Raw genomic sequence first — 22,741 nt, 5'->3', positions numbered from 1 at the left:
AATTAATTTTAAATATGAATGGGAAGGAAGAGAGCCTTCAAATAAGGATAGCTGGGGGAAGGGGAAAGAGTCAAGCAGCAAGGTACATTTAATCCCCATCAAACCCATCAAAATGACACTGATCCGTTTTTCTTGGCAGGTCCAAATGCCCCTCGCAAGGGGTCCTCGGCTCGGAAGTTTGAATACTCACCAAATCCTCTGAAGCCCGGGCTTGCGCTCTTCGGAAAAGATCCAAGTCATACTCGCTAGTCAGGTTTTCCAAGAGAGGTTCCCGAGTGTTCCCATAGGTCTGCCTGTGTTCCTAGGAGAATAACCAGAGCGTGATACTCTCTACCTCTAAGAACTTCATCTACGGCATTTCAACGGATACCAACCAGAGGGCCAAGAACAACCACGAATTGTTTATTTAGTGCCTACTATTTGCCAGGCATTTATACTAGGCACTAGGGACTGTGTACACAACATACTACTTATCAGACAGGTTAATTCCAGGAGACACTCACTGCCCACCCTAGTGAATCTGGAAAGGCAATGCTCGTATAAGCTCTCTGTTCTTCAGAACTCCAGGCTTCCACTTCTTCCTCTGGAAATGTGCGGGACAGCATAAAGAAATATAATGTCACAAAGCCAAACACACTACCAATTCCTAGAATCCTGAGATCTGGAAGGAACCTGGGTGGACGGTTCCCATTTAGAAACAAGACCAAATAAAAAACAGAATCTCTAAGCCCTCGAGTCTAAGATTTCACTTCGACTGAAAGTCAAATTTGCAGGAAAGAAGGGGCAGTTGGACTAACGGTCTTTGGTAAACTCTCACTGAACTTCTGCACCCACCACGACACAGTCCGCCAAAGGTACTGCGATGCTACCACTTCAGAACGCTGGCCCAAGGGCACAGGAAAAAAAGGCTAACCTCTTTGAGAAATTGTTTTACTAAGTATTAAGCAACAACAAATGAGGGACTAGCCACAAAAATAATCCAGTTTTAAATAATTAGCAAATCTTACCATGGCCGTCACAATGCAAGTAGCCTTACACAGGAAAGAAATTCCACAGGGGAAGCTTCCCTTTTAACCTTGGATTCTAGCCCTTCCCACTCCGTCCCAGACTCCACCTCCTACCCAGAGAATAGAGGATAATGGTGGTTGAGAGGAGTGGACGGCTCATCCCAGGAAGAACACAGCCGGCTGGGCACCTAGATTAGCATCTCAAAACACCCTTCACCAGTACCTTGACCCCTATTCAAGTCTCTTTGGGTTAATCTGGGCCCATCTAACGGATATCTTTTTTCATTTGGGCTCTGTCATCTAGGATTTGTGTTCTAATAAGTATTTGTTACTTCTTCTAGTTTCATAAACTTAAAAAAAAAAAAAAAAAAATCCTATCCAGCATTTTTACCAGGAAGGTTCAGTTCAAATAACCCAACTCAAACTACTAGAAAGCAGATGTTTGTAAGGTAAAAATTTCAGGACTTTTAATCAGACACTCTTTACTTGTATGATTCTGGGAAAATTACCTCTAAATCTCAGTTTCCTGTCTATACATACATACATACATACATACATACATACATACATACATATGTACACACACACATATATATAATTTTTTTTTTTTTGGTCTTTTTTAGGGCCACAGCCATGACACATGGAAGATCCCAAGCTAGGGGTCCCATCAGAGCTGTAGCCACTGGCTTATACCACAGCCACAGCAACACAGGATCTGAGCCGCATCTGCAACCTCACCATAGCTCAAGACAACACCAGATCCTTAACCCACTGAGCGAGGCCAGGGATCACACCCGCGTCCTCGTGGATGCTAGTCAGGTTCATTAATCACTAAGCCACAACTCCTCAGTCTCCCATGTACAAAACAGGTGAAATACCATCCATTTTTGTAACAAAGATTACAGAAGCAACATAACCACCATGCCTATCACATAAGCACTCAATAAATGGTATGTAGTATTATTACACCTCTATCCAATTTGCAGATAAAAACACTGAACAAAAAGGGAAGCATACAACCTTCCCACCTACAGCCCACTTCTGGAGCCCTCCCTCTTTCTACAAACCCAGCACAGTGTGAAGTAGGTGTTTAGCTACAAACTCACCCCACAGCCTCCACACATCTCAAACTGGTCTATCTCCATTTATCCACACGGTTATCGTTTTTAAGACGGTGATGTCTACCACAAAGGCAGATACATAGTCTGGCATATCTCTGTCTCAGTGAAACCATGCTGACTGCCTAAGCATTTAAAAACATAATCTATACAGTAGAACACTGTAAACCAGCTATAATGAAAAAAAAATCATTATATAAAAAAAAGAAAAAAAAATTAGGAACTACAAACAAAAGGCTTGAAATTTAGGGCATAATAAATCCAAAGTGTATGCTCTCAAAAAAATTAAATTTTATGCATTTTTTGCAGAATTTTTAATGAAATGAAATCAGTTCAAGATATGTAAATGAAAACACAGAATTAAAAGCTATACTTAACAGTAATAACCAAACTTTGTAAACAAAGCATTTGTTAAAAGCTAGAAGGAGATATCTCAAAACACTAGCTGTGGTTATTTTTAGGTAGTAGGATTAATGTTTATTTCTGTATACTTTCCAATTATATTTTCTATTACAAATACTTTTTTTTTTTTTTTTTTTGGCTTTTTAGGGTCACACCTGTGGCATACATGCAAGTTCCCAGGCCAGGGGTTGAATCTGAGCTACAGGTGCCAGCCCACGCCACAGCCCCAGCAACTCGGGATCTGAGCAAGCTGCGTCTGTGACCTACACACAGCTTGTGGCAACGTCAGATCCTTTAACCCACTGACCAAGGCCAGGGACTGAACCTGAATCCTCATGGATACCAGGTTCGTTTCCACTGAGCCACAACAGAAACTCCCAAATGTACCCTACTTGTAAAACTAGAAAATTAAGTTAAAAAAACTAAAAAATTCTACAAGAAGATTTATTACAGAATATATCGCCCAATTAGTATCTCTTATCTTGTAGGAATTTTACTCGTCCAATAAAAGAAGTAGACTACTGCTTAGCTTGAATATTTTTCCTTCTACAGACATCTCCAACATCATGGTATTTGTTCAAGCGGGTAAATTTAACCCTTTAAGCCTAAAGTAGGGTCTACAAACTAGAGGAATGAGTTTTTTCATCTAAATTCTAACAGCATTTTGTTTTTCAAGAACTCCCAGTTCTACTCTTTTGGGGAATTTATATATAGTAAATTCTAACTGCCAGAAGAGTCCTGTTACTTACAGAAAATACCGAAGAGTAAATGTGAAAAGCAGAATCTTAGTCACCAAAAGGAATCAAATGTGATAGCAAAAGTTCATGCTAATTAAATATTTAACTTCTTCTCACCATATATTTCTCTTTCTGTTCTTTGCTCAGTCCAGAATTCCTTTTCTTTCTGAGTTCAGCAACCTTTTCTTTATATCGCAACTGCCTCTCTGTTGGTGCCTAAAAAGAAAAAGAAGACATTTCAGACGTGTTACAGCCACCCTGTGACTACTATGGTAATCCTAAAACTCCAAATAGGGTTCCCTCTGCACCTAGACCACTACCCTGTCAGCTAATGAGAGTTCGGGAAATGTACTTATTTGTTAATCCAAAGAGAACACAAATTAAGGACGGAAGCGACAGGAATAAAATAAAGTTCATCTCGATTCAACAGGCATTTGTAGAAGGCTTACTGTTTTCCAAGCATCGGTACAAAAATGAATACAAATTTAAAAACTGCATAAGAACAGAACCTAAGACAGACAATGAAGCAAAGCCTAGCTACCACTTACAGAGTGCTTATTACCTGCCAAGCACTGAGGATAGGTACTTTCTGTGCATAATTTAGCTAACTACCCAGCCACACAGGAAGTAGTCACTCCCTTTTATTAACAAGGAAATAAAAGTTTCGGGAGCTTAGCTGACCTGCCCAAGACCACACAGCTAGAGTAAGAGAATCGCAGTATTCAAATCCAGATCTGTTTGGCTCCAAAGTCAAACTTCTCCCTCACCACTGTGCCTCCTCTGCTATCCACTTATAATCTAACCACAAAAACAGACACCTACATGATGAGCTGTGTGTATCTATAATATGCACGTGACACAGGCTAAACTAACATTCGGAGAACATCACAAGTAGGAATATATGAGGAAGAAATTCCACTACTGGTAGAAGATGGGTGAAGAATTCCTACAACAGCTAAGAATTGCACGAGGCCTTGATGAACACAATCTCTTCTCGGTCTAAGTATAGCATTCAAGCAGAAAAACAGCAAGAGAAAAGACCAAAGGCATTCAGGGATTCCAAGGAATTAAGTGTAATCATTGGGCATGAATGTTCAGAGAGGGAGAGAGGTTAGGGCCAAGCAGCATTTGGGAACCCACAAGAAAAGAGAAGTAAAAGAAAAATGGCAGCGTCTCCAAGTGCCAAGCGCTAAGGAAAAGTCACCGGTGAAAACATGCCAGCAGAGGGAAAAGGCCTGAAAGTCAATTACAAAAAAAGAAAAAGAAAAGTCAATTATAAGGAGTTAACAAGTGGATGCAAAATGAGGAAAATAGCACAGCAAGTATAATCTTACAAATAGGCAAGATTATCTATTACTACTACTATTATTATAGATAGCACGATTCCTTCATTTGTGAGGTAGTCTCTTGAAAATTTACGATTTGGAAAAAGTGTGATTCTAACTTTATGACTGCAGACCAGTTATCCAGACATACCGCAGGAAACAAGAGGCATGGATAGACCTAAAGACCATTATGGGGCAGAGGGGATCCAAGACTTGGCTCTCAAACTGAGAACGGCCAGAGCTTTAATACGGCCCGTACCTGGTGCCTGGTTGCATGCCTGTTGTTGTCATCTTGCCTGTGGGACAGCATCCTTTCTTCTATCTGCTTATCCCGGCTCTGTGCTCTCACCTGCAACCATCAACAACGTCAATAAATCCACCTGCTTCTAAGACTATGATTACTTCACGTGTAAGAATACAACAGTACTCCCCTGAACTCACACAACGGTACTTTTACTTTCAAAGGGTCTTCACATTTATTATCGCAATCTCTGTAAGAAACAGACAGGGCAAGCTGCACACTGTTTTCTCAGCCATTAACCGAGAATCAGAGAGTGAAATAATTACAACTAAATGGTGGTAAAGCTAAGATTTTAAGTTAGTCTGATGACTCTGAGCCTCTGTACCCTTTCCAGTGTGCAATGGACAAGAAAGAGTGTGAGCAAGTGCAAGAACCAGAGTAAGGAAATACAAAGAAAAGGTTAGGTGCTTGGGGTCAAGTCTACAGGGACACCTCACCCTGCAGTTAAGAGCTTAGACAAATCCCATTCGTTCTCCAACAGTCTCAGTTTCATCTTCTGGGCAGTGAGGACTCCTATCCAACATCAACACAAAATCAGCATGGTCACAACAGCATGACTGACATTCGCCCACAAATCCGCTCCACCCTAAATCTTTCCCATGACAATAAACAGCAACACTTTCTATACAACTGATCCGGTCCAAAACTTGAACGTCATGCTTGACTCTCTTCTTTCTCTTCCACCTTACACTGAATTCCTCAGTAAGTCTGCCAGGCTGCTCTCCTCCAACACACATCCCAAGTCCAACCCGTTCTTACCCTCTCTACGGATACAACACTAGGTCATGCCCCCATGTTCTGCTGAGCTGCCTTCCCACCAGCGACCCTGTGTCAACTCTTGCCCCCTCCAGGCCATTCTCCACATACTAGCAAGCCGTGATTTTTACAGGACATTGCCCTGTGGCCCAGTGGGTTAAGGAGCCAGCACTGTGGCAGCTGTGGCATAGGCAACTGTGGTGCCGGTTTGAACCCTGGCCCGGGAACCTCCACGTGCCATGGGTGCAACTAAAAAAAAAAAAAATGTGTTTATGAAACTACACCACACCTCTGCTAATGCCCTCTGGATGCTTCCCACTGCTGTCAGAACAAACGCATACTCCTTTGGCCAAGGCCTACAGGTTCTTCATGATCTGGATCCTGCTTCTACATTTCCCATCATATTCCAGCCCCACTGGCCTACTTGCTGTCCTTCAAACCAGTCAAATCAGAGCTGTAGCTGCTGGCCTACGCCACAGCCACAGCCACAGCAAAGGAGGATCCAAGAACGTGTGCAACCTATACCAAAGCTCATGGCATTGCCAGATCCTTAACCCACTGAGCAAAGCCAGGGATCGAACCTGCATCCTCGTGGATGCTAGTTAGATTCATTAACTGCTGAGCCACGACGGGAACTCTGACACAACTGTCTCTTTGCTGTCAGCCACAACTCAGATAAAATGTCTTCATGGTCTGAGCAAAAGCAGTGCCACACCCTGTTACTCCCAAAACAGTCACTCTCTGTTCAGACTTTTTGTCCCGCAAAACATTTATCACTATACAAAATTCCTATTTCCTAATTTTGTATGTGGATTTTGTCTCCCTTCTAGAAAATGTTAACTCAATGAATGCAGTCTTTTATCTCATTCACAGAATTCTCAGATACCTGTGTGCTGGCATGGGCAAGTCACAGAAATTTATGACTGAATAAAAATGGCACTGATTGCAATCATTTACCAGGAAACTCAGTAATTCTGTATACACAGTACTTTAGGAACTTTGGCGCTTTTGGAAGTTCCTGTGTGGCACAGCAGGTTAAGGATCTGGGGTTGCCACAGCTGTGGCATAGGCCACAACTGCAGGACGGGTTCAGTCCCTGGCCTGGGAACTTCCACATGTTGGTGCAGCCAAAAAACCAACAAACAAACAAACAAAAAAACTCTGGAGCTTTTAATAAATGTGAGGAATTAGTCTAATCTTTCCACTTGGGATTCTATATGTAACAACAGTAAGTATCTTTCAGAAATTATCCTGACCCCCCCCACCCCAATGGTCCAGCTGGCTACCCTTGTAAAGAAGAGAGCACAAAGGAGGAAAAATTCAGGAACTGAATTTCTTTTTTCAGAATTTTCTTCCTCAAAGTGAAAATTTTATTTTTTTTAAATAAATTGCTTAAGGTAATATGTTCATACGGCTATAAGCCAACAATTTAAAAAGATATACCTTAGGAAGACCTTCATGTAAAACCACAGACAGTATCAGATCGTTATAAAGACAAGTGATAAAGAACTCCTCTTAAAAAAACAGAAATCACAGTTATTTCCAGAGAAAGAAGCAGCTGACACCTTGTCAGCTTCTGATGCAGATGGTGGAAGAGATGTTCCTGTTTTGATCTGATCTCACACTCATGGAAGAAAATGGGAAGACCCACCACTTTTACACAGGGCACAAGAAACTGCCTTGCTTATGTAAGAGAGCTGGGATGAAGAAAAATAAGAGTAAGTGTCTATAACCTTAAAATCCTTTGAAAGTATACTGCTTTGCTGACAGACTGGACGCAACACATAAAGAAACTTTCCATCCTGTAGTCCACTTGTACCCAGGAGAACAAATGCCTGAATCAGGAAGAATTAATGTTAGCTGTGGAATCTAATTTTTCTCAGGAGGAAACTGGCTCAGACAGGAATAAACCTGCTATCCTGGCCTTGTTAGCAAAATAACAACCACAAAAACAACAATTAATACTTTGGTCTAACCAGCTGGATAATCTGCCCAAATACTACCTGAGAAATCCATTTAATAACATTCTCAACTCTTGCTTTCCCAGAATTAGTTTCTCGGTTCCTCCTTGGTAGCAGCAGTTCATTCAGAAACATACAAAATAGGATCTTAGGCTCTACTCCTAAAGCCATTATTCCAAAAATCACAAAGGTTATTTAGAACTATATTTTTTCAAGATCATGAAACAAGAATTACCCAAGAGTAGGCGTGATTGAGAGTAACAAAAAGGAAAAGTGTTCCACAGAAATAGAGCAAGAGGAAAAGAACTTTGAAAAACTTTGAAAAAGCAAAACGTCTTCATAGATTTATAAGAGAAACTAATGCATAAACATCAAGGTGACATATTTATGCAAATTATTCCTTAGTGGAAATGGTCCCCAGTAATCTTCGAAGATAATTTTCAATAGAAAATAACAACGTGCCTACAGGATGAGGGTCCAAATACTCCACAGATAATTTATTAATTTCTCTCAAAGCACTTATTACATACAGTAATTCTTGCGTGTGTGTGTTTTTAAACAATTGTTTTTTTAGTTCTCCACTAGAAATCAAGAAGGACCCTGCCCATTTTGTTCGCGCTGTATCCCCATTGTTTAGCCAAGTGCCTGGCAAATGGTAAGCACTCAAAACGTATCTGCTGAATAAATGAGAATACAATTACCTTGCATTCGTCAGCTGAGAGGTTATGATAGAGCGGGCATCCTGATATGGAGAAATGTCTCTCGTGTTTTCCTGTAAGGTGTCCTGTTAAAGGAGGAAAAAAACTTAACCTCAAGATGATACAATGAAGCTTGGAAACCAATATTTTTCTCTAAAATAATACTACGTTTTTTGTGTGTAATATTTTTAGCAAGTACATGTTTGATTAAAGATTAAATCTATAAAAGGTAAGTATTGTTAGGGTCATAACTTGCACCCACAATAAATTCTTTTCTTCTCCAGGCTGGATCTAGCCATCTTTTTTTTTTTTTTTTTTTTGTCTTTTTGCCTTTTCTAGGGCCACTCCCGCAGCATATGGAGGTTCCCAGGCTAGGGGTTGAATCGGAGCTGTAGCCACCGGCCTACGCCAGAGACACAGCAACGCGGGATCCGAGCCGCGTCTGCAACCTACACCACAACTCACGGCAACGCCGAATCCTTTAACCCACTGAGCAAGGACGGGGATTGAACCCGCAACCTCATGGTTCCTAGCTGGATTTGTTAACCACTGTGCCACGACGGGAACTCCAGGATCTAGCCATCTTTGAACATACTTGCATATATTCAATATAAATTGTAATTCCTTCTTTTCTAATGATGTATTCCTCAAAATTCCAAAGTGTCATAAACCAGACTTCCTGTGTGGCTCACAACACAACTACTCGGCTTCTACAGCAGCTGTGGGCTCGACCCCTGGCTCAGGAACTTCCATGTGCCGCAAGTGAGGCCAAAAAAAAAAAAGTCAAAAACCCATACATTTAATAAAAAGGAAGAAAAGGGAGTTCCCGTGTGGCTCGGCAGAAACAAATTTGACTGGTATCCATGAGGACGCAGGTTCGATCCCTGGCCTCGCTCAGTGGGTTAAGGATCCGGTGTTGCCACGGTTGCAGATGCGGCTCAGATCTGGTGTTGCTGTGGCTGTGGCGTAGGCCAGCAGCTATAGCTCTGAATCCACCCCTAACCTGGGAACCTCCATATGCCACAAGAGCAGCCCTAAAAGCAAAAAAAAAAAAACAAAAAAAAGCACCAAAAAGGAACTCCCGTAATCACATTTTTAAACAGGCAGCTTGCACAAGGCCCTCTTAAGAGGAAATGTTAGGAATGACAATCCAGAAAGCTCATTTTATCAAAGGTACATTTCTTGAAGTTCCTGTTGTGGCTCAGTGGAAAGGAATCCAACTAGTATCCATGAGGATTTGGATTCAGTCCCTGGCCTCACTCAGCGGGTCAGGGATCCGGCATTGCCATGAGCTGTGGGGTAGGTTGCGGACTCAGCTCAGATCTCACGTTGCTGTGGCTGCGGTGTAGGCCAGCAGTTGTAGCTCTGATTGGACCCCTAGCCTGGGAACTTCCATATGCCTCAGGTGCAGCCCTAAAAAAAGAAACAGAAAGACAACAACAACAAAAAAAAAGTTTTTAAATGATAGCTCTTCTGTTGATCTGGTAATTCCACTGCTATGAATTTATCCAACAGATTTTCTAGAAAGACATCAAAATACATACATACAAGACTATCCACTACAATATTGTTCAAAATGTCTAAAAATGAGAAACAACATAAATGTCAATCAATACATTTAAATAATTTAAATAGGGCAATTTAAATAATTTCTGAACTATCAATATAATATGCCCTTTAAACAAATGGACTTCTGAGTGTCAATACTGTAAAATATCTAAGATGTCAAACCAACCATTGTATTTTTCCTTTTTATACACAACAACAAAAAAGAAACATGTGTAAGAGTTCCTCTGTGACTCAGTGGGTTAAGGGTCCAGTGTTGTCACTGCTGTGGCTCTGGTTACAGCTATGGCACTGATTCGATCCCTGGCCCAGAAACTTCTCCATGTCAAGGGCACAGCAAAAAAAAAGAAAAGAAAAAGTACACATACATGTGTGCTTACAAAGGTACTGAAGCTTACTAAAAACATTCCTAAAAAACTACCAACGGTAGTTTTATATCTAAGCCATAGTTTGGGAGATATGAGGGAGGGAGAATTTTCACCTAGCACTGCAGCCCTCCTACAAGGTTTTAATTTTCCACAAGTACATAATACTTTCATACCACAACTAACAACAACCAAAAAAATTAATGACATTGTTTTGCTTAAGAAGAAGACTGGAATGAGTTTGAGAATAACTTTGGAAGCTCAGGTTTATACCTTTCAAACTTTGCCAGTGCACTGAAACTAAAAGTCAAAGTGAACTTTCCTGAGAAGCAACAGATTTATATTTGCCCTCTGGTCTATCACATTAAGGGTGCCGAGCCCAGGACATAACTAACCCGTCATCAGGCCCCTACCCTCTAACCTCACCTCCTCCTCCCCACTCTGGTCTGCCAAGCCCAGGCAGACTGGCCCTGAAGTATTGCTCAAAGTGGTTAAGCATCCTCCTGCCCCAGACCCTGTGCACTCGCTATTCCCTCTAGCATAATGCTTAACCCCCAGACACTCAACTTATTTCAGGTTTCTGCTCAAGCATCACTGTAACTGAGTGGCTTTCCCTACACACATGTGCTTGTGTGTATGTAAGCACCCCACCCCTCGTGGCATGTATCCGCATGATGTATTCTATATCTATCTGTTTGCATTCCCCAGGCAGATAGATCATAAGCTCCATGAAGGCAGGGAATCGAAGATGTTTACAACTCTATCCCAAGAATTTAAAACAGTGCTTGGCACATGGCAAACATTTAGTAAGTACTGAGGAACTAATTCAACACAGTACATAAAATAAAAGTAACAATTTAAGAATGAATGGATAGGGACTAGCAGAGCTGAGGGAAATTCTTTCTCTTGCTGTGTGGCAAGGAGATCCTCTTACCCTCTTAAAGCATATTAGTTCTCTCTTGTGTGCTAGCATTTATATGATATTGTCTATTCTTAGTGTTTTGTTTTTTCATTATTGTTGTTGTTTGGTTTTTTTTTTTTTTTTTTTTTTTTTTTTGCTTTTTAGGACCACACTTGCAGCATGTGGAAGTTCCCAGGCTAGGGGTCAATTTGGAACTGCACCTGCCAGCCTATACCACAGCCACAGCAACACAGGATCTGCAACCTATACCACAGCTTAAGGCAACACCAGATCCTTAACCCAGCAAGCAGTCCAGGGATAGAACCTGCATCCTCATGGATACTAGTTGGATTCATTACCACTGAGCCACAAGGGAACTCCCTATTCGTAGTTTTTCATTATTTATCCCGAGGAAATTGATTTAGGCCTGAAACTACCCTGAGTAACAACTGGTACAGCATTCAGGAAAACTTTTGCTCTATCTATGCTTTTTTTTTTAGGTTTTTATTTTTTCTATTATAGTTGATTTACATTGTTCTGTCAATTTCTGCTGTATGGCAAAGTGACCCAGACATATCTACATACATATATATTATATATACACACACATTATTCTCACATTATTCTCCATCATGTTCCATCACAAGTGACTAGATACAGTTTCCGGTGCTATGCAGCAGGATCTCACTGCTTATCCACTCCAAATTCAATAGTTTGCATCCACTAACCCCAAACTCCCAGTCCATCCCACTCCCTCCTCCTCCCCGTTGGCAACCACAAGTCTATTCTTCACGTCCGTGAGCTTGTTTCTTTTCTGCAGAAAGGTTCGTTTATGTCGTATATTAGATTCCAGATATAAATGATATCATATTGGTATTTGTCTTTCTCTTTCTGACTTACTTCCCTTAGTGTGAGCCTCTCTATGCCTTTGGATCGGTTGAAATTACCTGAGAAATTGCTGCTAAGACCAGAAAAGGATCCAAATAAATAAAATACTAGGAAATACATAACGGTGGCCTGCAAAGCAGCAACTTACTCTGTTCTACCTTTTGTCTAAAACTGGTGGTCACATTCCAAAGCTAAATCTGTAGATAGAAAGAAAGGCCTCTTATCTCCCAATCAGCACCTTCCAGCTCCAGACAAAAGCCTAGCCCAACACATGCACCTAAGTTCACTTAAGGAGCACAAATAAGATTTAAACCATTACATGAATCCCTCAGTAAAAGAAGAAGTCGGTCAGAGGAAAACAATGAACTATTCATCTATGTGAGAAGATATACTTATCTATCTAGTTCACACTAAGCACACAGAGCTGCAAGACCTAGAACTACTGAGGTCACAAGGGCCACAGTCTCATCTATACTCTCTAGCTTCAATCTCTTCACACACACACACACACACACACACACACACACACACACAAAAATCTGTTTTTCTCATTTCCTTAACAGCCAAGGCCATATAACCATTATTCGCCACGAACTTACGCACTATTAGTCCTCAGTAAGCCTCAACTATGCACCATACAATGACATATTTGGAGAGAACCGGTCTTCTGTTTTGTTTTTGTTGTTGGAAAAACTGAGGATTTTTCAAAGGGAAAAGCTCTCAATAAGCCAAATAGTGCATCACAGTTAATTTCCTTGCAGCCCAATATGTTATGACAGTTAACAGGTCAAGAAGCAGAAATGCTTTTATCCAAGCAGGCAATTTGTTGCTATTCTGAGTAGTGATCACTAAAGGGCCTGAGGAGCTAAGTCACAAGAGAGCACTAAACATTTCTGGGTGATCTTCATTCCAGAGGTAGAGGGAACCATAGAACACAGGGTGTTATGAAGCGGGGGCAAACTCACCTAGAGAGTTACAGCCTGGGGTAGGACACTTCATGTTGAAATTGTAGCTCTCGTGGAAGCGTCGGCGCTTGGGGCGATGAGAGAGATCACTGCCCGAATCCTTCAGGGACATGTCCTTGGCAATGCTCTCATCATGGGACACATTGGGGCTGGAGATGTCTATATCAGACTCGGACGAAGGGGCGTTTCCAGTTGGCGTTCGAGGTGGAGATTCATCATGATCAGCTGTATTTTTCGTTTCTAAAGTAGAGCAATGGGTAGAGCTCATGAATGCGGCTGATTTATTTAGAGGTTGACTACAGTCACAAGAGTTTATGGGCTACCTTCTTTCTACGATTCGACCAGTAACTTTTAGCCATTTACCTGCCATAAAGGTAAATGGAAAATGAAGAGAAACTAGTAACATTATTCCTCTTGTGCAACCTTAAATGCTGACTAAAATTCAATTTGGGGTTTACTTATTTTTGCTTCTCCCAAGCCCCAAATCATGGGTAATCGGGACTGGATGAGTACAGGAGTTCCTGCTGCGGAGCAATGGGATGGGGGGGGGTGTCTCTGCAGCACCAGGACACAGGTTTGAGGACCAGTCGGGCACAGTGGGTTGAAGGATCCAGCATTGCCATAGCTGCCCAGCATAGGTCACAACTGTGGCTCACATCTGATCCTTGGCCTGGAAACGCCATATGCCTCAAGATGGCCAAAAAAAGAAAAAAAGGCTGGATGGGCATAAATTAAAAACGAAACAAAACACTACCATTCCACTCTCTTTCCAGAAGATACACAAGATGATGGACAAACGAAAATGGTTCTTTCTGGATGACACTGAATGGACTTGAGATGAATGAACTTGACCAGCTCTAAATCAGGGGTTGCTAACCAAATGCCTACAAGGCCAAATAGAGAGCTGACTGTCCCTCTCAAGGGAACAACTACTATTTAGTTCCAGCCAATTACTGTGGGTGAATGGCCATGTAATATTCCCACAGCTTTCCATTTTTTAAAAGAAACTAGTAACTCAGGTTTTTAATGAAAATCTCTGTATTCAAATACAGGCCAGAAAAAAATCTTTTTTTTTTTTTTTTTTTTTAAGTAAATACTGTGCAAGGAAACCAACTGACCATACTGGCAGGTTAGAGGCTCACCAGTCTATAGCCTTTGCTGTAAGGCCTCTGATTTGCGCTGGTGAATTACAACCTCAATGGCCTACCATTCCCCATTACTGATAGTCATTTCTCCTCAGAAATTCAGAGAGATGGACTGATGAGCATGGCTGGAAGAAAATCTAAGCCTTCTTCATCAGTGGGTCAGAGGTCTCCAGGGGCCTTCCCTTTGCCTACTGCAGGTCTGATCTAACATGCTTCAGCTACTCTGGACCTCAAGAATAATACAGTACTGAACGTCCTCAGTAAGACGTGAGAAAGGAATCAAACAGCACTCCCCTATAGCCGAACTGTGTATTAGGTACCTATCTGCAGTGGCTCTGAGCCTCCCTTAAGAGGTAACTGACACGACCTTCTCTGGAATGGGTTCAAATCATACGACACCCACTCACCTCTATCTGAAAATTCAACCACTTGCTCAGTTTCTGAGCCAGATGACCGAGTCTGCCGAAGCGGGTATTTCTTCGGAGTCACTGGGGTAGGTTGCTGCTGACTACGGGTCACTCTCCTGGTAGAATAAGCAGGCTCCTCAGTGCCAAAAGACTGCAAATTTCGAACAGGGCTGGAATCTGATCCCGATTTTTAAAACAATAAAACAATTAAAGAAAAAAGAAGGAAATCTGTTTTATTTCCCATCACTGTGATTTATTAGCATGTAGGTCCTCCTCTTCCTATCTCACAAAATGCAACAAAACCTTCAACTATCTTTTTTACTGAATTAAATGTAAACGAAATAGATCGGGTACAGAGATGCAACACAGCACAGAATTAATAGTTTAGGCTCTGGAATCCAGACTGAACGTGATTCAGTTCCACTCCATCATACTAACTAACTGTGGCATCTTGGGCAAGTTAATCTCTCCAAGTGTTTCCTGATCCATGAAAGAAAAAAAAAAAAAAAGGAAAATACTAGTAGCACATTCCTCATACATTTGTTGTGAGAAATGAATGAAATAATTCACATAAGGCACTTAACACAATCCCAAGATCCCTAAATTTGGGGCTTTATAAATATTAGCTGCATCCTCTTGCCTCTATTCTTACTCCAATCGACCTGAAAATAAATACTCTACTACCAAAGGACAGCAATATGTAACTATGTTCTTTCTCTAAGAATCTCTTTTTGGAGTTCCCATCGTGGCTCAGTGGTTAATCAATCTGACTAGGAACCATGAGGTTGCGGGTTCGATCCCTGGCCTTGCTCAGTGGGTTAAGGATCTGGCATTGCCAGGAGCTGTGGTGTAGGTGGAGACACAGCTCGGATCCTGTGCTGCTGTGGCCCTGGTGTAGGCCGGCGGCTACAGCTCCAATTCGACCCCTAGCCTGGGAACCTCCGTATGCTGCAGGCTCGCAGCCCAAGAAATGGCAATAAGACCCCCCCAAAAAAAGAATCTTTTTCTTCCTGATTACCCCCTTTGACACCCTGAAGCAATATAATCTAGATTTGTAAAGGGCAAGGCAAAAACACAATTTTAAAATTCTTTTGGATGGAGAAATCTATTCTGAAGCACCCAGCAACCTTTTTACATCTCCAGTCTGATGACACCTAAAAAAGGAATAAAATAAATCTGAAGCTAAAATTAAAGCATATTTAAACAAACAAACAAAAAAAACCCTAATAAGAGTTCCTGTTGTGGTACAGCAGAAGCAAATCTGACTAGGAACCATGAGGTTGCTGTGGCTGTGGCTGTGGCCGGCAGCTCTAGCTCCGATTGGACCCCTAGCCTGGGAACCTCCATATGCTGCGGGTATGGCCTTAAAAAGCAAAAAGCAAAAAGCCAAAAAAAAAAAAAAAAAAAACCCTAATATGTTATGTAAACAAAAAATCCTAATTCTTTAATGAAGAAAACTGAAATTCTCAGAGTTCCCATCATGGCACAGCAGAAACGAATCTGACTAGGGACCATGAGGTTGCGGGTTTGATCCCTGGCCTCCGTCAGTGGGTTAAGGATCCAGCGTTGCCATGAGCTGTGGTGTAGGTTGTAGATGTGGCTCGGATCTGGCGTTGCTGTGGCTGCTGTGGCTGTGGTGTAGGCCAGAGGCTATAGCTCTGATTAGACCCCTATCCTGGGAACCTCCATATGCCATGGGTGTGACCCTAAAAAGACAAAAAACAAAAACAAAAAAACCCCTGAAATTCTCAAATTCCCATGTAAGAGCTAGCACACAGCTAGGTTTTCAGTTTGCATGCCTCCAGGGGGTTCCATTTACAATGCAGTCTACTTTTTGCTTTAGAGGGGGCCCCCTTACAGAGACCACATAGAGAACAGTGCCCTCCCATTGTGGCACTCAGTGTTCATGAAGTACAGTCATTAGAAAAAGACTCAGAGCTCATGTAATTCCTATCTGTTCTGAATATTTATAACTTTCAGGTGACCAGGGCATGGCTTTTTTTTTTTTTTTTTTTTTTTAAGGGCCACACCCGGTGGCATTTGGAAGTTCACATCCAGGGGTCAAATCCAAGCTGCAGCTGGCAGCCTACACCACAGCCACAGCAACGCCAGATCCAAGCCATGTCTTCGACCTACACCGCAGGTCACAGCAATGCCAGATCCTTAACCCACTGAGCGGGGCCAGGGATCAAACCCTTGTCTTCATGGATACTAGTCAGGTTCATTCCACTAAGCCACAACAGGAACTTTGGCATGGCCATTTATACTAAGAGCATTTATGCCCATTCCTTTGCATGTTCTGTACCCTCTGCCTATAATAACACTTTCTTGTCTTTCAACTTGTAAATTCCTCCTAGATCCTTAAAGATTTCCATCTCTAGGCTTCCACAGCACTCTATGCAAACCTCTCTCGCAGCCCTTAGCACAATGCGTTGCCATAAGAGTTGACATCCCACATTACACTGTGAGCTCTTTGAGGGCAGGAACTCCGATTTTTCTATCACAGTATCCCACTATGTTGCATAATACCTGAATTATAGCAACCGTTTATCAATATTCCCATTATGCCCCAAAATACAAACGTAGAAGTTGAGAAATCAAGAGACAATTATCTATACTTCAGCTGAAATATTAAATTCAAAGATAAAGTTAGGAATAACCACAGAGAGAATGTTCCCACTTTCTTGCTTGAAAAAACAGATGTTTCTCCCTCAGTCTGCAACACACTCATATAGCAGCAAAAAAAAAATCAGCACTTTTAAGTGCTCGGAGTATACTTCTCCCGCTTAATTTATCATCACCTATTGACCATCAGCTTTCTGTATTACTCACAACTTTCTTTCTTTGCCAGCGAATCTCAGAGCAGAGCCAAGACAGTGGGTACCCTCCAAATCTAAGACCAGATGGCTAACTGTACTAGAGAACCTTCCAACACCGAGATTCTCTATTCTTTACTACCATAGCAAAATTCTGGGTACTATTATAGTTGATAGTTGGGTCATCTGTATTGATTGTGCACCTGACTATAGTACAAAATTAAACATGGTTTTAAAGGTCTTAGGCCTCCTCCAATAGCACATTCGAGACACCACTTTATCAAGTTCCTAGGCCATTCTAACAAAAAGTGAAAAGATACCATTCTCATTTTATAGGGAAACTGTAATCCATAAAAAATTAAAAGACTCAAGACATACAGGTGTCACAAATGTACCATACCAGAGATAGTTCTTCCGGGTCTACAATTGGACAGGACCCCCAACAGAACCATCCTTAAGGACCTGACACTTTAGCAGTCATTTGCTCTGCACTGTACCAGATTCTGTCATCAGCATCACGTCAAGGGACCAGTTTCCACATGAACTAGCACAGTAACATGATGACCAGTGAGCTGTGAGGTGTGATCAGGAAGAAGGAAGCGGCCTTTTACCTTGGGAACTCTGGCTTAGCCGGGCTGAGGAGCGGGTGACTCGGGCAGATCGCCGGGAAGTGCCATCACTCTCTGAACTGTCTGTGTGCTCGAGATCTGTAGAAAAATCGGAATCTTCGGTTCCATCTGAACTACTGCCTGCATTCCTCTGTAACACCATAGATCCAGACATTAGCACAGAAACATTAACTCCGTGGGTGTGAAATAACACTGGAAATAAAACAAACTGTGATGCTGAAAACACCAAGCTCAAATCTAAGAAAGGACTCCACAGCCAATTTCCCTTCATTTAGAGCATTTAAATGGAACAACCTACGAATAGTGCATCTTTATTAAATAAATAAAGAGAATTAATTCTTACTGTATCATCATTAGTTCTGAAACAAATTGATTTGGAAACTGGAAAATACAGAACTCAAAATAGTCTGGCTGACATAACAATGCACTTATACAAAGTCCAGGGTAAAGAGAAAAATGTTAGTGACAGCCTCACTTAATTCTGGAGTAGCTTTTGCTCAAAGTCTACATAAACAGCTATTACATTTTTAAAAACCACACACTGGAATTCCCACCGTGGCTCAGCGGAAACGAATCCGACTAGGAACCATGAGGTTGTAGGTTTGATCCCTGGCCTCGCTCAGTGCGTTAAAGATCCGGTGTTGCCATGTGCTGTGGTGTAGGTTGCAGATGTGGCTCGGATCCTGCATTGCTGTGGCTGTGGTGCAGGCTGGCAGCTGTAGCTCTGATTAGACCCCTAGCCTGGGAACCTCCATATGCTGCAGGTATGGCCCTTAAAAGCAAAAAAAAAAAAAAACCAAAAAATAAAAAAATAAAATGAATTAAAAACCACACACTGATTCAAAATATCATGGTCTATAACTCTGATCTCAAACTTAGGGAGAAAAATAGTAATTCTTCTTACTTATGTCATCTCCCTTTGAAGTTTCTCCACATGTACCCCAAAAGTGCTTTTAAAAAGGGGGGAGGGAGTGGTTTGCAAACGAAGACACATGGGTATGCAAAAACAGAAGGTTTTTTAAAATCACCTTTACAGTTAATATTATTTGTCAATTATCAGCCTCCAGAGACACAATTAACCATAAAGATAACTTTTATCAATTAAGCATTAAACACTTGTTTGAAAAAACAGAAGTTTTTCTCCCATTTTGCAGCATGCTCATACAGCAGTAACCAAATTGGCACAATTTAAGTGCTCAAAGTATGTTACATTTTCTCCCTCAACTTATTATCACCTATTGATCATCAGCTTTCTGTATTAAATTCCAACTTTCTTTCCTTCCCAGGGAATCCTAGAGCAAAGCCAGAAGGGTTGGGGTACCCTCCTATGCTAACACCATACCCTTTATTAAACCATAAAGAGGAGTTCCCACTGTGGTGCAGAGGAAACGAATCCGACTAGGAACCATGAGGTTGCAGGTTAAGGATCTGGCATTGCTGTGAGTTGTGGTGTAGCTCTCAGATGTGGCTCAGAACCTGCGTTGCTGTGGCTGTGGCGTAGGCCAGCAGGTGTAGCTCTGATTTGATGCCTAGCCTGGGAACCTCTGTATGCCACAGATGCACCCCTAAAAAAAAAAGCAAAAAAAATTTTAAACCATAAAGAGAGATGCATTTGCTTAAAAAAAACATACAAGAAGCAAAAACAAACAAAAAGCCCCCTTAGGATCAGATGTGTTTAGAATTCATAATTTTTTAGAAAGGAATAGTCTGCATACATCCTGCAAATAACACCCTTTCTGCAGCAAAATATATGTACAATCACACTAAATGAGACACAAAAACTGTAAATAGCCTCAGAACAGTTTAGAACAGGTTCTGCCAAGAAATAAGTTACTAAAAAACACACATTTTCAAGAACTCTTTGTACTTGGGGATTGCAAAAAGGAGACTGTGGGCCTATTCCAAGACACCAGTACTATTTGGTGAGCCTTAACATAAATACCACCTATCAATGTAGGTCATTTTGGAGACATTAAAAAATGTAAATATTTGAAAGCCTCTGTGAAGAGAAAGATTTCTGCAGAAATGAGCAAGACCACCACCCAGCGTTCCAAATATTTCAAGGATAATCTGCCAGGAAATGAGTGGAGGATCCACAGAGAATCACCAAAAATTAAGATGAAAGGGGAGTCTTAAAGGTCATCCAATCCAATTACCCAGCTATTTGAATCCCTAATCATCTCTGCCCATCCCTTCCTGGCATGACCCTGGAGCTCAGCTCTCCTCTACTGCTTTCACCAACTACTTCCCATCTTACTCCAGAGCAGATTAAATTGCTCCACTTCCCTCCCATTAATCTTTATTACTGCCAAGTAGAGAATTTACTAAACCCTTCTACAGTTATTTAAATGTCTGTTTTCCTCTCAGACTCTGATTCCTTAAGCCAGTGATCATGTCTAATTAATTTTCGAGTCCTCGGCAACCAGCACATAGCGAAGAGTCAATAAACGTTTGTTGAACTGAATTAGATTTGTCCTGTAGTCCAGGCTCTGTCATTGCCTAATTGAGTGGCTTGGGGCACTCCCTTAAGCCTCTGCTTAGCTGAGAAAAGGGATGGGGGTGTCCCTAGATGACATCGTCAAGTCCCATTTAATTCTAGGAAGTTTCCGATTTACGAACTTCATTTTCTAGGCGCTGTCCAACTAAGCACATAAGGGAAAACCGCAGCTTAGGTGCAACAGGCCTGGAAGGGATCCCTCGGGAGTGGGCGCTGCTTCTCTACCACCCAGTCCTCTGCTTTGTTGTGTCCTCCGCGGGGAAAGGAAGGATACTCCCCAAACCCCGCCTCTCCTCCTATGAGCATCACCATACGGATGGGAGGGGACTCGTGCCACCCAATCGCGGTCCCGCTAAACCGCGCCCCCACAGGACAGACTGCCAAGCCCCGCCAATCAAGAGAAGAGGGATCGTTCTCTACATCCAGTCGGAGAGCGGTAGAGCCGGGCCTAGACACCGCCCCCACACGCGGGGAGGTGACCGTTGGGCCCAAATGGGCGGTGTCGCCAGCCAATCAACATGCTTCTAGACGTTTCAGCGACCAATTGCCGAGAAGAACGCCTCCGAGCCAGGCAAGCAGAGGGCGGGAATAGGTGCAAGCATAGGCCGAGGCCACAGTCGGGCCCACATTTTTCTGTTGGGTATGGACAGAAGCGAGGGTTGCTGAGCTAGGTTCAGGGAAGCGGGAAGTTGGAACCCAACCACTGTGAGGCGTGGCCAACTGCGTCACTCTTCTCAATCGACTGCCCTTTAGAAACCCGCCATCCCTCCTGTCCCGTTCCTCTCACCTTCCTTCGCGGCATTGCCGGCGGCTGCGGCCCGACGGTTCCGATTCGGGCAGCGGCGGCAGCAGCAGTGGGAACGGTGGCTCCGGCGGGCTCCGTGGCGGCCTCTGTAGCAGTCCCAATCCTGCGGACGATCCCAAGTGCCTCCTGCTTCACAGCGTCTAGACCTTTCTGCGCAGGCGCCGCGGGCTGAGGCGCTTTTTCCTCCACTTCCGGCTGAGGCTTGCGTCACCTGACGTTAGGGCCAGAGAGGATTCTGGGAGGTTTCCCCCTCCGGTGAGGCTAGCGGGAGCCATTTTGGAATTGGGCAGAAAGTGGCAGCGACAGTGGAAACTGGGGCCCGCCATTTTTAGTTAGGGGAATGGCATCCTCTGTAGGCGTGGGTAGCCATTCCTGTTTGGGGCAGAAGCCTGACAGTTGAAGTTAACAGTTCTCATCTTTACAATGGGCAAAATTTCCCTTCCCTTTGGTTTTAATTTCTGAAGTCGAGGAAAGAAAGCCCCAGAATCCATCAGGTTGCTGAGGTTTAACCCCTTAGTCGCCGAATTGGCTAAAGGACGTTTCCCTTTATCACATAAACTCAAAATTGGGAAGGGCTATTTTGCACAAGAAACTATTTTAAGAGCCATTCGGTGTCTCACAGTGCTGGGAATGGGGGCTTGTGAAAGGACAGAAAGAAGGTAGCGTCCTTCATGAAGAAGTTTCTTGTCTGGTAGAGGAGACATTGTCCTTGCCTTTAGCGAACCGCAAGTATGTTGATCCGTTCACTCGCGAAAGGAGACACAACCATTCTCCAGAAACTGTTGCTCCAAAGAATTACCAGTTTAGCTCTGTGGTGAGCACACCCACTTCGTCCCCTCATCCTGTATGGGTTTGAGAGCCTTGGGTGGCCCTCGGGATGAGTGTGTGTGTGTGTGTGTGCGCGCGTGCGCGGTACCAGAGTTGGAAAAGCATTGAACCCCATTAGCCCAAGTGACCTCTCGAAATCCAGACGCTTGAGTCAGGAGTTGGAGGAAGAGGAAGGAATATTTTTAGTAAAGCTGGAGCTCAGAAAGGCATTGATGTTAGCTGCCTAGAAAGGAGAAGTTGGTGGAAGATGTAAGGTTGGCAGAAGAGCGGTAAGAAAAGGCTGAGAAGTGAACAGCAAGCGTTGAGGATTTAACCTCGCTGGGAGAAAAGCCTTGTGTGGAGTAAAGCTTTGCCCAGAGACTGGGAGGAAAAAAAAAAAAAAAAAATCCAAGAGTCATTAAGTTAGGATCCTGGAGCCCGTTTCACCTGAGGCTAGCTAAGATGGAGATTTCCCCCTGGAGCTGAACTAAAGAACAAAGCAGCAGAAGGTAAACATCTGATTGTTGTGCTAAGCAGAGGACTCAGAAGGATTAGAGTTCCAGACCCTTATTTAGCACTCTCCTTGGGTGTATCCTGGGCTGGTAATAACACAGGCAGCTGTTAGTATTTAGGTTTTAATGTTTA

At 42.6% G+C, this 22,741-nt stretch overlaps 1 protein-coding gene across 4 annotated transcripts in view; it reads right to left on the bottom strand.

The window, feature by feature from the left end:
- Window positions 1-21,439, bottom strand: part of KAT7 (lysine acetyltransferase 7) — a 34,041-nt gene extending 12,602 nt beyond the window's left edge. Inside the window, 8 exon segments of one of the 4 annotated variants that reach the window (NM_001195359.1) lie at window positions 191-301; window positions 3,382-3,480; window positions 4,849-4,938; window positions 8,309-8,391; window positions 12,991-13,230; window positions 14,543-14,719; window positions 17,970-18,117; window positions 21,272-21,429. In NM_001195359.1, coding sequence (NP_001182288.1) covers window positions 191-301; window positions 3,382-3,480; window positions 4,849-4,938; window positions 8,309-8,391; window positions 12,991-13,230; window positions 14,543-14,719; window positions 17,970-18,117; window positions 21,272-21,286 — 963 coding nt within the window. In that variant the 5' untranslated portion in view covers window positions 21,287-21,429. 4 annotated transcript variants of the gene reach the window in all.

Source organism: Sus scrofa, chromosome 12 (genome assembly GCF_000003025.6).
Source record: "Sus scrofa isolate TJ Tabasco breed Duroc chromosome 12, Sscrofa11.1, whole genome shotgun sequence".
Taxonomy (NCBI): domain Eukaryota; kingdom Metazoa; phylum Chordata; class Mammalia; order Artiodactyla; family Suidae; genus Sus; species Sus scrofa.
Note: the sequence above shows the minus strand (reverse complement) of the source record. Positions and strands in the feature narration are given on the sequence as shown.